Raw genomic sequence first — 13997 nt, 5'->3', positions numbered from 1 at the left:
CAAGGAGTTGGTCAGGGATGCACAAGGAGTTGGTGAGAGATGCACTCTGAGTTGGTCTGAGTTGGTCGTCAAGAGAGTGGTGGTAAAGAGTGAGGGACCAAGAAAGAGTTGAGGGTTTAGACGAGTGGGACAAGGCCTGGCAAGGCAAGTGGAGGCGGCAGCAGCAGCGACACCCGGCAGCCGCTTGGGGCCTGGGCGGCGGTTTGGAGCAGGGCCGAAAAGGAACGGCGGCTGCTAAACGCGCCGATCGTGCTGCATGACCCCCCTTTGGACCTCCCTCTCCCTCCAGCCCTCCACATCCTGCGATTCCTGCAATTCCCCGCGTGAGTCAGTGTCTTTTGTTTGTTCTGTCCTGGGATAAGTTAAGCCTGTAGATAAGCTAGTATTTGCACTGTGTCACCTGCGTCTTATGTGTTGTAAATAAACTTAATTGCTCCTTTTTGCTTGTGTGTGTAAATAATAAACCCCATTACTCGTCTGTACGTCTTCTCGTTTTAATTCCTTTTCCTCTTGCATTGCGTCGTTTTTGTCTTTTCCCTCATTGAGCAGCTACGGTGCGATACGGCCAAAGTTCTGGGTGAATCGGGTGAGTTTTGTTAGGTCGCGGTCTTACACCACCGCTCGGTCTATAACATCTGTCCGCGACCTGTAACAATATATATACTATATATGTATATATGTATATGTATATATATATATATATATATATATATACACACACACATACATACATGAAGTATTACTTCATAGAAACCGTTCTTCAAAGACTTAGAAATCCAATTATTGATCCCAAATCAAAACCTGGTGATGCCCAAATGCTTTTCAAGTGAAGGACTCAAGCGGAAAATTTAGTAAACTTCCTCATACCACGTCTTTCGAGGACCTAGGTGGAGGATAAGCTGCTGTTACAACACACCCACCTGCTGAGTTCAGCCCACCCACTGCAAAGATGAGTCCCGCAAGAGAGGTACAGCAGCGCTGACGAGTCTTGTATGCTGCAAGGGCTGGCCGGTCATCAGGAACTAAATGGTAATCCTTTGCCTCATCAACTAGGTCTCTTGTATGGAGAAATGCATTAAAGTGGAATTAGGGGTCAAGGGTGGAAATAGCAAAAATGTTTGAAAATAAAATCTTTCATAAGCAAGAGTGGCAAAGCCATTAGCAAATTGAGATTTTACCTGCAGCGGTGGCAAGATTTGACCAGTTCATTTTGCTGGACATGGTCAGCGAGGAAGTGTGGATGGCACAGTGGCAGACGCACACAAGACAGCACATCAGCCAAGAGTGGGACCCGCAGTGAGTGGTCATGGCAAACCCAGTACAACCCAGCCTCAAACACCTGATAGGAACATACATGAACTATAGATTAACCCATGCACACTTTCACAAAGTACATTTGCAGATGTAACAGTATTGTTACGTTTGTGGGAGTAGAGGATGGATTACCGTAGTACAGATGGGATTGTATAGTACAGGGTCTGGCTGGGAGGTGTGACGATTTTCAGAAAACTCGTACACAGTTATTTTTAGTCTAATTTCAAATTTTTTTTTTTTAAAGACTACATATATAATGCCATTAAATACACTGTAACAAAGACATTTAAAAAATGTAATTCATGTTTGAATTAGGTATAACAATGCAAGTGGGGGGTCTAGCGCATGCGTGATGGCTGTTGGTTACTCGTTGTTAGGCGCCATTTCAGTAGCCATGGAGCTGTGGACGATTGAACATCGCGTCTTTGTTGTTGAGACGTTTATTCAAACGGGTAGTTCGGTGGTGCTTACACAGCGCAGATTTCGTACTCACTTCAATGTTGGTCGACGTGGCACCGTTCCGTCTCGAAACACAATATTGAAGTGGGTAAAAAGCTTCAGGACAACTGGATCTGAGGCCGAGAGCAGCTCGGGGAGGTGATCGAACCGTTAGGACCCCGGAAAACATCGAAAGGGTTCGACAAGCTGTGGAGGCCAGCCCTCGTCGGTCAGCGGTACGGCACGCTCGCGCTCTACGGATGTCAGACAGATCAGTTCGTCGAATTTTGCACTTGGACCTTCATTATCACGCGTACAAAATCATGGTGGTTCAATAACTGCAGCAGAATGATTTCGTACGGCAGTTTACGTTCGCAGAAAGAATGCTGGAACTGCTGAGGGATGCTGCTGTGCTGAGAAATGCTGGATCTTTTCCGCGCGTCTGCAAGAATGCTTGGACAAGAACGGCCGCCATTTAGATGGTCATTTTTCAAACATGAATTACATTTTTAAAATGTCTTTGTTAGTGTATTACATGGCATTATATATATATAGTCTTTAAAAAAAATAAAAATTGAAATTAGACTAAAAATAACTGTGTACGCGTTTTCTGAAAATCGTCACACCTCCCTGACGGACCCTGTATTAGCATGGAATGTGGATGCGTAGGAGACATTTAAATGTATTAAGTAGGGAAAATGGAGCTTAAGATTGTTTGTGTCTTCATACGGGGGGAGTGGAAGGGGGTGTGGAGCTACATTAACAAGGTAGGGATTAAAGTTCGTTTTCCCCAGTCTGATTGCTCCCTGTGGTTTTCCCGACGTTTTTTACAATTATAACAAGGCCGGCCATAAAAACTCACGCTCTTTACAACAACGATAACAACAACCGTCCATTAACCAACCATAACCAACACCATGCCGACAGAAGCCGAACGTTCTCGATCGGCAATTAAACCCCGCTCACCAACCGAGTAAGGAAAAAGGCCACACCCGAAGTTTGTCATTGGTCAAGCAAGACCATGGGGCGATTCGACGGAGCTCGGCGATTGGACAGTGACGTGAGAGCGAGATGGTTCGGAAAGGAAGAAGAAGAAGCATCGTTCTGGCCCTCTTGGACTGGCTTTTGTCCCTGGCGGTCGCTTTTTGGTCTCGTGTGCTCCTGCGAGGAGACTTTCCAGAGATTATGTGGAACTTTTGCGATCGTGAAGAGGAGCAATAAGGCGGTGGTTTGCGGGGCTCTTGGCGCTTCGGACGGAGATAGAGAGGGAGAGCAAAAAGAGGCCAGTCTTCACAGCTCACTCGACGGCTCTGTGCGCGTCGCCGCCATCAGCTCGGCGACGTATTGGGCGCTCAGGAAGCGTTGGACTTGGTCACCCTGTACTGCCGACTTCATTCAACGATCTCGTTGAGCAAGCTGAGTGCCGGCCGACTAAAATAAACCATTTATTAGTCCCCTACTGGTGTACACCGGAGGGGACTATAGGTTTGCACGCCGTCCCTCAGTCCGTCAGTCTGTCTGTCTGTCAGTCCGTCACGCAAAGAACAGCTTTCCGGACTTTTTTTAAAACTCTTATTGCTAATGATTTCAAACTTGGTACATGGTTTCCTCATGATAAGTTACAGATCAAGTTCTAACTTCACGACGTTTCGATCATTTTTGACAAAGTTATGGCACTTTGTTTATTCTAGAGTTCTCCTCAAGCCGCACCGCACGCACGTCAAAAGTGCGACAGCGCGTGCTTTCGGGAGGGGCGGAGCCACGCCGAGCAACATTATATATATACACATCGATCATTGATCGTGAACTGGAAAATATAATAAATTACTGATATTTAGCGACTCGAAAGGTTCTTTATCAACAACTTATTTTGTCGTGCTTCTACTGACCTGTCTGCAAGGTGTATAAATCGAAGTCCCGAGTGCGAATCACAGATGAGCCCGTCCTGAGGTAATTAGCGATTGGGAACGATTCAGAACCTGTGGGTAAATAACCCTTGGTAATTTCCAACAGTTTTCCAAACGACAGACTGCCGGTAGGGGACATGTATTGCAGCGCAATACTCAGAATGCTTGTTTTATTTTATCTTTCCCCTTGTGTGTTTTTGTGTCTGCGTGGAGGGTCCTCTTCAAAGTGGTGAAGTAGGATTTATTTTACCTCAACCTTTATTTCACATTACATTTACTTTCATTAAATCCCTATTGTTGCATTTCATTTGTTGTCTTGTTTGCATGGTGTTGAGTCCGAGAATAAACCCGTGTGGTTCCGTCCGGGTAAGCGCTTTGGTTCCCTCACCGCGCACGACGGACCAACCGCCAGTTTCGGCTATGCGCCTCGGAGTAAAGGACCGTTACGGCTATTCGTTACCCAGTGGTGTTAACCGCCGGTGCCGTCAGGACAGTATTCACATTTTAGCATAAATCCATGTTTGTCTCCCTCCCATCCATGTTTCAGTACATTACAAAACTGTTTTCATTTTGTATCCCACCAATAGGCCGGATCTGAACCAAAATCTAATCGGCTTTCTTATCACCTACCCAACTCATCCACCAAGTTTTGACATAACTCATCCACAACTTCTTGAAATATTGGGCTATACATCGTTTTTAGCCCCATCTCTCAATGGTGAATAAATGGTCTTAAAACGATCATTCATTCATTCCTTTCTCAATGGTGAAGAACACAAATAATTGTTGTACCCAGATCTGTATATTCACCAACATCTAATCAACTTGTCCTGGTCACAAACCCAACCCGTCAACCAAGTTACGTCTGAATCATTCCACAACTTTTTGAGATATCCTGCTCACAGATAGAGACAGACAAACGGGTAAAAACACCTCTGTCCACCTTCATTGGCAGAGGTAATTATTAATAGCATGTTTTGGTGAAAACTTATTGTCCCTTAAGGCACTCTTTAATACACATGTCCTTGTCAGACAATCACCTGTGCACCAATTGTCTCTACATTCCAAAACATCCAGTCTGTTGGAATGTATGGACAACAGGATCGATCGTATGTACATTTCAACAGGGTTGAGGAGTTGGAAGTAAATTATTGACCATCTTGATATTCAGGACGTATATTAAACCATGAGACAAATTGTCATGGGTAACGGTTATAAACATTACAAATATAAATTCCTTCAATCACTAATGTGCATACATTATTCTATCAGGTGTCTGGAAAGTAAGGTCGTTTTTCAAAGAGGAATACACAGCTTAAAAAAAAACCACATTACTTTCCGGTCGGTACCCCTATTATTTTGTACAAACTAAAGTTCATATCAAGTTTGGACCACTGTCGTAATTGTGGTACAGCTGCAACATGGAACTGCTCCCGGTATAGGTGTGGTTAGAACATGGTTTACAAAGGATGAGGCACAGGATGCCAGAATTATGAGATATGGTGATGGTTGAACAGCATATCCAAAATGCATCAACTGTCCTGAAACGTGAAGTGACACAAAGACAAATCAAAAGAAAAGGCGCAGGAAAGGTTAAAAAAATAAAAATAATAGGACCACGGGTCCTGAAGCTCACCTGGATCAGGAGCAACAGTCACTCAAACCCCAATAAAGTCTTGCAAAAAAAAAGTTTGATAAAGTCTTGCAAATTAAATAAGTGTGCGGCTACTGAAACAGTATAATTTGTGGGACGTTCCACGATGGGTTAGAATCAAAGTTGATGCGCAGAAGTTCTGCAAAGCTTCCCGCGCATTAGCACACCAAATCCAGCTGCACGTGCCCTGAATTGCACGGTAAATATCAGATCAATCCTATCATTTCATATTCTCCCATAATAATGTATCATTTGTGTCATTTTATCTTCCCATCATCATCGACCACATAAAACACAATGTCTGTTTGTACAGATGTCTGTCCTACTTCATAAGGATGATTTGAGTCGGGTTTTAAAGGCCAATCTTTTAACACAAATGTGTGTTCACTATGTTCTATTTTTGAGGATAAAACAAAGTCGAAAAATATTTTCCATAAAAGGGTAATTATGTCTCTTATATTGGAAATGTAGACGGTGGCTTGCAAACCGAGCCTCAAGGGCGGTGTACAGAAGCGTTTTTTAAAATAACAATAAATACAAAGTGCAGGGAGGTGAAATTCTCTGCACGTGATGTGCATCGCGCACAGAGTAAAAAGTGTGTTCATTTACATCCGTATGATGTCTAATAAATAAAATAAAAAGAGATAAGCATATCTGACTAGGCCGAGGCTTCAGACTTTGGCATGCTCATGAGGCTGTATCGTCAAATGAACGGTTCCAACCCACCATTTTTGACAGGCTTTTATACAACTAGTTTTATGTTTCCCGTTCGCAGTGTATAATTACCAAACAATCACACACACCAAAATTAACAACATGGTACTGCTTATGTTTGAAAAATGCAGTACCCACATTCGATTATAGGATCAGTACTCAATAACGTATTGGTTTTTCACAGTTGGGCAAGTTGTCCAACAACCTCTGAGCTGGAATATAGCCTAATGGTTCTTTGGTCTCACCTGCTCCTCATTTTGCACGTTTAGCTCATCCCTGGATAGCAGCTCGATGAGCTCATTGGGAGGCAGGGCAAGGAACTCTTCGCTGGTGGAGACCTCCACAAAATGCTGATGCAAAAAGCTGCTGGCCGCCTTGTACAGTCCAGCACACATCATTGTCTCGGCAAACGTACGCACACCAAGCACGTTCTTCGGGTGCAGCCTGTAGTTTCCAGCAGAACGGACGGAGCAAGTTGGTAACTTTCAGATAATCGACTTGACCCCTTAATGACAATGATGTTTATGGCACAAAACAAAAACTCCAAGCTCCAAGCAAAAACTCCAAAAACGTCCCATGGTGTCCCAAAAAAGTATACACGAGGATGTTCGTCCAAACAATGAAATAAAAGCCATTTGAAACACATGGAAGGATGATGAAGAAGAAGCAGAAGAAGAAGATCCTTTCATTTCTCACCGAGTCTCATCTGCAGTGAAAATTTACTTTTTCCATATTTACTCTGTTAACTTTTCCTGTTTGCTCACGCGCCTGGTCTCCTTATCCCTATCTATTCCGTTGTTTTTCCGGTTCCGCTCTGCACTATCAATGTTTTGCCTTTCCTTTCCCTCTGTCGTTAAACTCTTCCACGAGCCCAGATCTCTGCATATGAAAATTAATCCAAGGGGAAATTGGACCGACGTTCCATATTGCAATTAAGGGTTAATTGGAATATTAGTAACGCCAGGGTTTATAAAGAACTGATTCAACGGTTTTATTAACCTATTGAAACTCTTTAATGCCAGACAATTGATCAGAGAATGTATGCAGTGCGTTTTTGATTCCCATTAATACATCGAGTATGATTTATAACTCTCTTTACCTCCACAACCAAAGGTGGACGAAGGTTGTGTATTCACCTGTTTATCTGTGAGCAGGATATCTAAAAAAAAAAAAGACAGATTCATATGAAACTTGGTGGACATGTTAGGTGTTTGACAAGGACAAATTGATTCCATTTTGGTGAAGATCTTGATCTGGATACTCGTTTTTTATTTTAAAAGTTATTCTTCTTCACCATTGAGAGATCGGGCCAAAAACAGTACATAGCACGATATTTCAAAAAGTTACGGACGAGTCATGATAAAACTTGGTGGACGAGTTGGGTAGGTGACAAGAACAAGCCGATTAGATTTTGGTTCAGGTACGGATGCAGATTCGACCCATCAGTGGGATATAAAACGTAAAGTGTTCAGCCTGGCGGTGGTATGCACACTACTGAGTGCCGTTCTAATTCTCTTTGTCTTCCGAATAAAACACGAGGGATGTTAAACATAATGCTCAAGATTTTAGGGATGTACCAACCTTTCCTTGAGGTAGTGGCAACAAGCATCCTTGACGTTCTGGAGCTGCAAGAAGGATGCGCCAACAAGCAATGCTTGTACATTGTGTCGGTCAATGGCCAAGCGTCCGTTGTAGGCAAAGTTAATGAGGGCCTCAATGGCACTGCATGCGGCAAATGAGAGTAGACAGCAGAGGATGAGGACAGCAACAAAAAAAAGCTGAGGGAGGCCCACAGGCCTGCATTTTGATAAGATCGCTTGATAAAATTGATAAGATACCCTTGATAAGATTGCTGGGTCAATATTGTCATCCGAGTGAGTGCCGTTTCCTAACTTGCAAAAGGAAAACGGTCAAAATAACATATGGCCACAAATATTAACCATAACTCGTCCATAACTTTTTAAAATATCATGTTATATATCGCTTTTCGCCCGATCTATGGCCGTGGTTCCCAACCTGGGGGCCATGGCCCCCTGTGGGGACATGGTGTATTTCTCGGGGGGCCATGGGTTAATTAGAACCATACTAAAAAAAAAAATTTCTTTTATTTTATTGTTTTGACTGATATTGTTTTGATTTTTTCCTATTGCAGATTTGACGTTATGGCTTCTGGGAGTAAAAAAAAGAAAGTATCTTGACGAATACATAAAGCTTGGATTCACGTCCATTACCGTATCTGGCCAAGAGAAACCACAATGTGTGCTGTGTCAAGGTTTTGAGTACTGAATCCATGAGGCCATCCAAGTTGAAGTTGCACCTTGACACGAATCACGCACAACATGTAAAGCAGGATCCCGAATTTTTCAAGCGGCATGAAAGAAATGTAAAGCGACAAGTTGGATGAGGGAGGAGCTTTTCAACAACAAGATGTAGCAACTGTCCAGGCTTCTCATGAAGTTTCTCTTGAAATTGCAAAGAAGAAAAAACCCCACTCGATTGGGGAGACACTCATCAAGCCTTGTACCCTCCTCATTGTTGAACGGGTTCTCGGCAAGGCAGAGGCTCGCAAAGTTGAACAGGTGTCTTTATCGAATAACGCAGTGCAGCGTCGTATCCGTGACATGTCGGAAGATGTGAAAACAGATCATCAATGAGATTAAGGCGGCGCCTTTCGGCTTGTTTTCTTTTCAACTTGATGAATCGACCGATGTTAGTTCCTGCTCCCAGCTACTGGCATTCGTTCACTTTGTCAAGGGAGATGATATCAAGGAAGAATTCTTGTTCTGCAGTGCCCTGGAAACAACGACAAAAGCTAACGACGTCATGGAAAAAATGAAGTTGTTCTTCGATGCGGGAGGAATTCAGTGGGAGAATGTATGCGGTGTCTGTACTGACGGTGCTCCTACCATGCTTGGTTCCAAATCCGGATTCCAAGCAAAAGTGAAGATACTGGCACCACAAGCGAAAGGAACCCACTGTAAGATTAATCGCTACGCCCTGGCTTGTAAGACTCTCCCTCTCTCATTGAAGAAAGTTCTTGAAGTCGTAATCAAGATTGTTAACTACATCAAGGCAGGGGCTCTCAACACCCGAATGTTCAAGGAGCTGTGCAAAGACATGAACGCGGACCATGAAACGTTGCTGTACTATACTGCTGTAAGCTGCCTTCCGAAAGGGAATGTTCTGAACCGCGTCTTTGAACTTCGTGCGGAAGTCAAACATTTCTTGAATCTTCAAGGGAAACATGACCTCCTGCACCATTACGACAAAGAATTGTGGAACGAACGACTTGCTTATCTTGCTGACATTTTCGAGCAGCAGAACCAGCTGAACCTCAAGCTCCAAGGAAGAGCGACTAATATTATTCTTTTCCACGATCATCTCACAGGATTTGTTGCTAAGCTCCAAAACTTGCGCAGGAAAGTCAACACAGGAAACATTGCTATGTTCGAAAGAATGTCGGAATTGCAAGACAGCATGGGAAAAGAGCTTGATCCCATACTGAAAAATGACATTCTTGAGCATCTGCAGTCACTGGAGCTAGAATTTCACAAGTATTTTCCTGATTTAAATGGCAATGAGGCAATAATTGTGAGGAATCATTTTTCCATCAACCTTTGCATGGAGAGCATGCCGGAGGCAATGCAACATGAATTCCTGGATCTCCGAAACGATTCATTTGCCAAAGACACATTCGAAGAGAAGAGCTTGATGGAGTTTTGGATGGGAATGGGTCGCTACCCTAATATCAGCCAGATAGCTATCCGGGTGCTTCTGCCATTCTCGTCTACCTATCTCTGCGAAGCGGGGTTTTTCCACGCTGTTGAATATCAAATCGAAACAGCGTAATCGGCTCCACGTGGAAGATGACCTCCGCTGTGCCCTGACTGTGACTCAACCACGGATACCCCAAATTGGTAGTTAAAATGCAATTTCAGCCATCCCACTGAGTTTTTAATTCACTTTTACGGCGCATGCATCGCGTCCCTAGTTTTGATTACCTGAGTTGTTGTCGAATTGAGTTTCTTTTTGTGAGATTGTAACACACTGTGTTAAATACAGACACAACAGAGGTTTTTAGTTTTCACATATTCTTGACTTGGAACCTTTTCATACTGTTTTCTTGTGTGACTTCTATTTTATGCTGTCCATAGTGTTGCTACTGATAATATTAAAATCTCATATCAAACATGCATCATTCGAGCGACGTTGCTTTGTTTGCTTCTTCCAAAAACGATGTAGTTGGGAGCCAGTAAGGAACAGAAAAAAAAACGATGGAACTAAATGTTCACGTTGGCTACTTGGAATTCCTCATTTTCTGTGTAATAATTTACCAATTCTCATACAAACAAAATAGCCAGTTAAAGGAAAAAACACCTCTCAGAATGCCCCACAGAGCATCTAGAAATCAAAATTTTTCTGGGGGGCATGCTCCCAGACCCACTAGCCTGCTTAGACGCGCTCCGCCGCTCGATCCTCGCGAAAGGGAGGGGAGTGCTGGGGATGTGCTCTGGGAGCCAAGGGGCCCATAACACAAAAAAAGGTTGGGAACCCCTGCTCTATGGTGAAGAATCACTTAAAAATTAAATAATTCTCATATCTGAATCCATATTGAGATCTTCACTAAAATTGAATCGATTCTTCCTTTTCACACACACAACCTGTCCACCAAGTTTCGTCCAAATCCGTCCACAACTTTTTGATATATCCTGTTCACAAACGGACAGACAGGGGTGAAAACATAACCTCCGTCCACCTTTGGTGGCGGAGGTTAAAATGATCACATGAACTGCATGGTGTGTGCGTGTGCGTGTGTGTGTGTGTGTGTGTGTGTGCGTGCGTGTGAGCATCTGTGTGTGTGTGTGTGTGTGTGTGTGTGTGTGTGTGTGTGTGTGTGTGTGTGTGTGTGCGTGTGAGCGAGCGAGCGTGTGTGCATGTGAGTGAGCGTGTGTGTGTATGTCATCGAGCGTGTGTGTGAGCATGTAAGTGTGTGTGAGTGTGTGTGTGTGAACATGCGTGTTTGTGTGTGAGAACGCGTGTGTATGTGTGTGCGTGAACGAGCGTGTGTGTGTGAGCGTGTGTGTGTGTGCGTGTATGTGTGTGCGTGTATGTGTGTGCGTGTGTGTGTGTGCGTGTGTGTGTGCATGTCATCGAGCGTGTGTGAGCATGCAAGTGTGTGTGTGTGTGAGCGTATGTGTATGTGTGTGCCAGTGCAGATCGAAAGGTACCTTGGGTCAGTATCCTTCATGACGATCTCATCCTGCTTGCACTCGGCCATGTCCGTGGTAAACATAGCATGGAAGTATGGTATGGAGGCAGCGAGCACGACACGGTGGGCACTGTATTTGTACTCTCCCACCTGTAATGAACACAGGTATAGTAATAATAATAATTCATTTATTTTGTATAGCGCTTTTCCAGAAGCCCAAAGGCGCTTTGACAGAGTGCAAAACATAATGCATAACAAAACATGAAAACAACAATTGCAAAAAGACAAGAATCAATAGGGAAATATTTAAAGCAAAAGGAGGGAGAAGGAGAAGAGATAGTCAGGGGTTAAATGCTGTGGGTTGAATGTTGAATGCAGTGCTGAACAGGTGGGTCTTGAGTGATGTTTTGAATGTGGTGAGTGAGGAGTCGTCGTTGCATTAAGTACGTCACATCACGGCAGTATCCAGGAGACATGCTCTCAACACGGTGACACATACAAACAGCGCATAACGAATACAATCGGTTAGGTGCACATGTCCGTATCGGTGACAACGATTTCAAAACCTGTCCTTGTACACAAAACCGTGTCTACGTGACACGAACCTTCAGTGTAACGTCACAAAGCTTTCCTTGACGTCTGATTTCCTCCATGACGGCAAAACCACGGACAGGATGGTCATTCACACTGAAATGCTCAATGTCGTCCTCAAAATCATCAGCCATGGCTGCTCCAGCTCTCGACGGTTCCGATTCGGTCGAAGCTTCTTCTCCACAACTTGGCGCTTCACCTCGTTCGTCGTGCGTTACCAAATGTTGTTAGTCACTTCCGCTTCGCCGATCGTCCAGGTGTCCCGCCGCACCTTGTCGCTTCACCTCTGTCTACGGTGTCTAATGGCAATGCGGTCAGACCTCCATTACAATTGTCGGTAACCGACTCACCCACCCAAGCAGCTGTGCAACGTGTGGCGGACACTCCTCTCCCTCCCTCGACACTCACTTCCTCGCTCGGTTTCTCAGTGAAGGTTTCAACGTTAACCATTTTAACCGCAACAGCACAAGCTCCTCATTAAAACCCCAAATCTCATGTTTGAGCCTTTTGCCGTATTCCGGGTTTAACAGGACTTGTTACACACACCGCCCAATGCTTTAACGTGGCTTTATGTCGATTTTGTAACTTACTCGGTGAGTTCTGATCTTGTTTGCAAAATTGTTCAACTATAAGTCAAACTGATAATTAACATAACATTCTTAAGCCCTTAATATATTCTTACCCTCTTATTGTGTCGAATATCCTTCCTATCTTTAAAATAAACATTAATTTTCTTTCTGGTTTCAGAGTAAATAAACACTTTGGGCTAGATTTAATATTTTTAACCAGAACTCTATGAAAAATATTATTAAAGATTACTAGCTTGCTTATCATGCATTCAAACGTATGATGCGAGCAACTACACTGCCATGGCGGTCAATCACAGGTATTAAGTTTCAGTCAAGGGACCAAAACAAAAAATCGAAAAAATGAAATACAAGAGAAACGTCAAGATTCATCGAATTATTATATACGTAAAGAGGAAGGTATTTAATTAAAAAAATAGCAAAACAACATTGAAACGTGTAATGTAAAGGGAAAGGGAGTGAGAAAGACTGGAGAGCGTTTCAAATACAGTATCCGTACGTAGTATGTAGATGGATTATAGGGCTGTCACAAGAAGGTAAACTTTCATAAACAAGCTCGTTTTTATAATTTTAGAAACCAAATTTTAGAAAGAAAATATGGCACAGGTGTGAGAGACCAAATACATTTCACCTGTGCTGTGCCTATACTTACTTTTTGACACTTTTGTGAACAAAATATATCATCTTTTTTTATTACCTTTCCTTTTAATCTTTAATGTTTTTCTTTTCCCCTCTACTATTTTAAACTCCCCAATACAGTACAGTGTTCAAGACAAGACTCCGACATTCAGTCCCTCGATCCCGCCCACTCGACACTAAGCCACGCCCACAATCACACCTTCACTTTAACTCCGCCCTCATCCTGCCTTGTGTGGACATCTTTGTTCCCTGGAGACTGGGGACGCCGAATGGATTGTCCCTTTGGAACTAAGGACTTCGATTAACACCAGAATCTTTGGCTTTTAGACCAAAGACTATAAATACAGAGTCTAAGAAGTTGTAATTTCATGCTAAGGTATGATGCTCCTGCAACAGTTCAGGCTGTATATTATATTTGTTTATTGTATCAGGGTCAAACAACCGTCCCCTACAAACAGCAAGGTACTTGTACATTTAAACTTCCGCAAAATAGTCAAACGATGCTTGTTTGTAACTTGCGGACGAAATATATTATTCTATCGAAGTCGTAATTGAAACATAAATTAAGGGTAACAAGTTTGTTCGAAATCTAAATGTAATTGCGTGTCTTCGAATGTAAAGCGGGACACTAACCCCCAAGCTCTAACACCCTCCAACATGGAACTATTCATCGTTAAACACTTGTTTTATACTTATCTGTACTGGGGAGTGTGGGGTGGGGGTTCTTGCGGTATTTAAATTGATACCTTTGCTTATATAACCTGAACGGCATTCGGTGGAGGGCATACCTCCGCCAGGCTGGACAGTTTATGTTTTGTATCTCACTGAGAGGCCCGATCCGGATTCGGACCTGAACCAAAATCTAATCAGTTTGTTCTTGTCACATCCCAATCTCTACACCAAATTTCATCCGAATCCATCCACAACTTTTTGAGATATCCTGC

The 13997-nt window shown here is 43.3% G+C and overlaps 1 protein-coding gene across 4 annotated transcripts in view; it reads right to left on the bottom strand.

Moving 5' to 3' along the window:
• KLHL18 (kelch like family member 18) overlaps positions 1-13188 on the bottom strand; it is a 41204-nt gene extending 28016 nt beyond the window's left edge. Inside the window, exons 1-6 of one of the 4 annotated variants that reach the window (XM_068121036.2) lie at positions 13067-13188; positions 11256-11386; positions 7609-7749; positions 6273-6471; positions 1179-1339; positions 921-1057 (exon numbers count right to left, since the gene is read on the bottom strand). In XM_068121036.2, the coding sequence (XP_067977137.1) occupies positions 921-1057; positions 1179-1339; positions 6273-6471; positions 7609-7749; positions 11256-11320 (703 nt within the window). In that variant the 5' untranslated portion in view covers positions 11321-11386; positions 13067-13188. Of the gene's footprint in view, positions 1-920; positions 1058-1178; positions 1340-6272; positions 6472-7608; positions 7750-11255; positions 11387-11841; positions 12521-13066 lie in introns of those variants that run through there. The other 3 variants (XM_068121033.2, XM_068121038.2, XM_068121034.2) reach the window with 3 other exon arrangements.
• Between the last annotated feature and the right edge of the window lie 809 nt (positions 13189-13997).

Source organism: Myxine glutinosa, chromosome 6, assembly GCF_964187855.1.
Source record: "Myxine glutinosa chromosome 6, kmMyxGlut1.1, whole genome shotgun sequence".
NCBI lineage: Eukaryota > Metazoa > Chordata > Myxini > Myxiniformes > Myxinidae > Myxine > Myxine glutinosa.
Note: the sequence above shows the minus strand (reverse complement) of the source record. Positions and strands in the feature narration are given on the sequence as shown.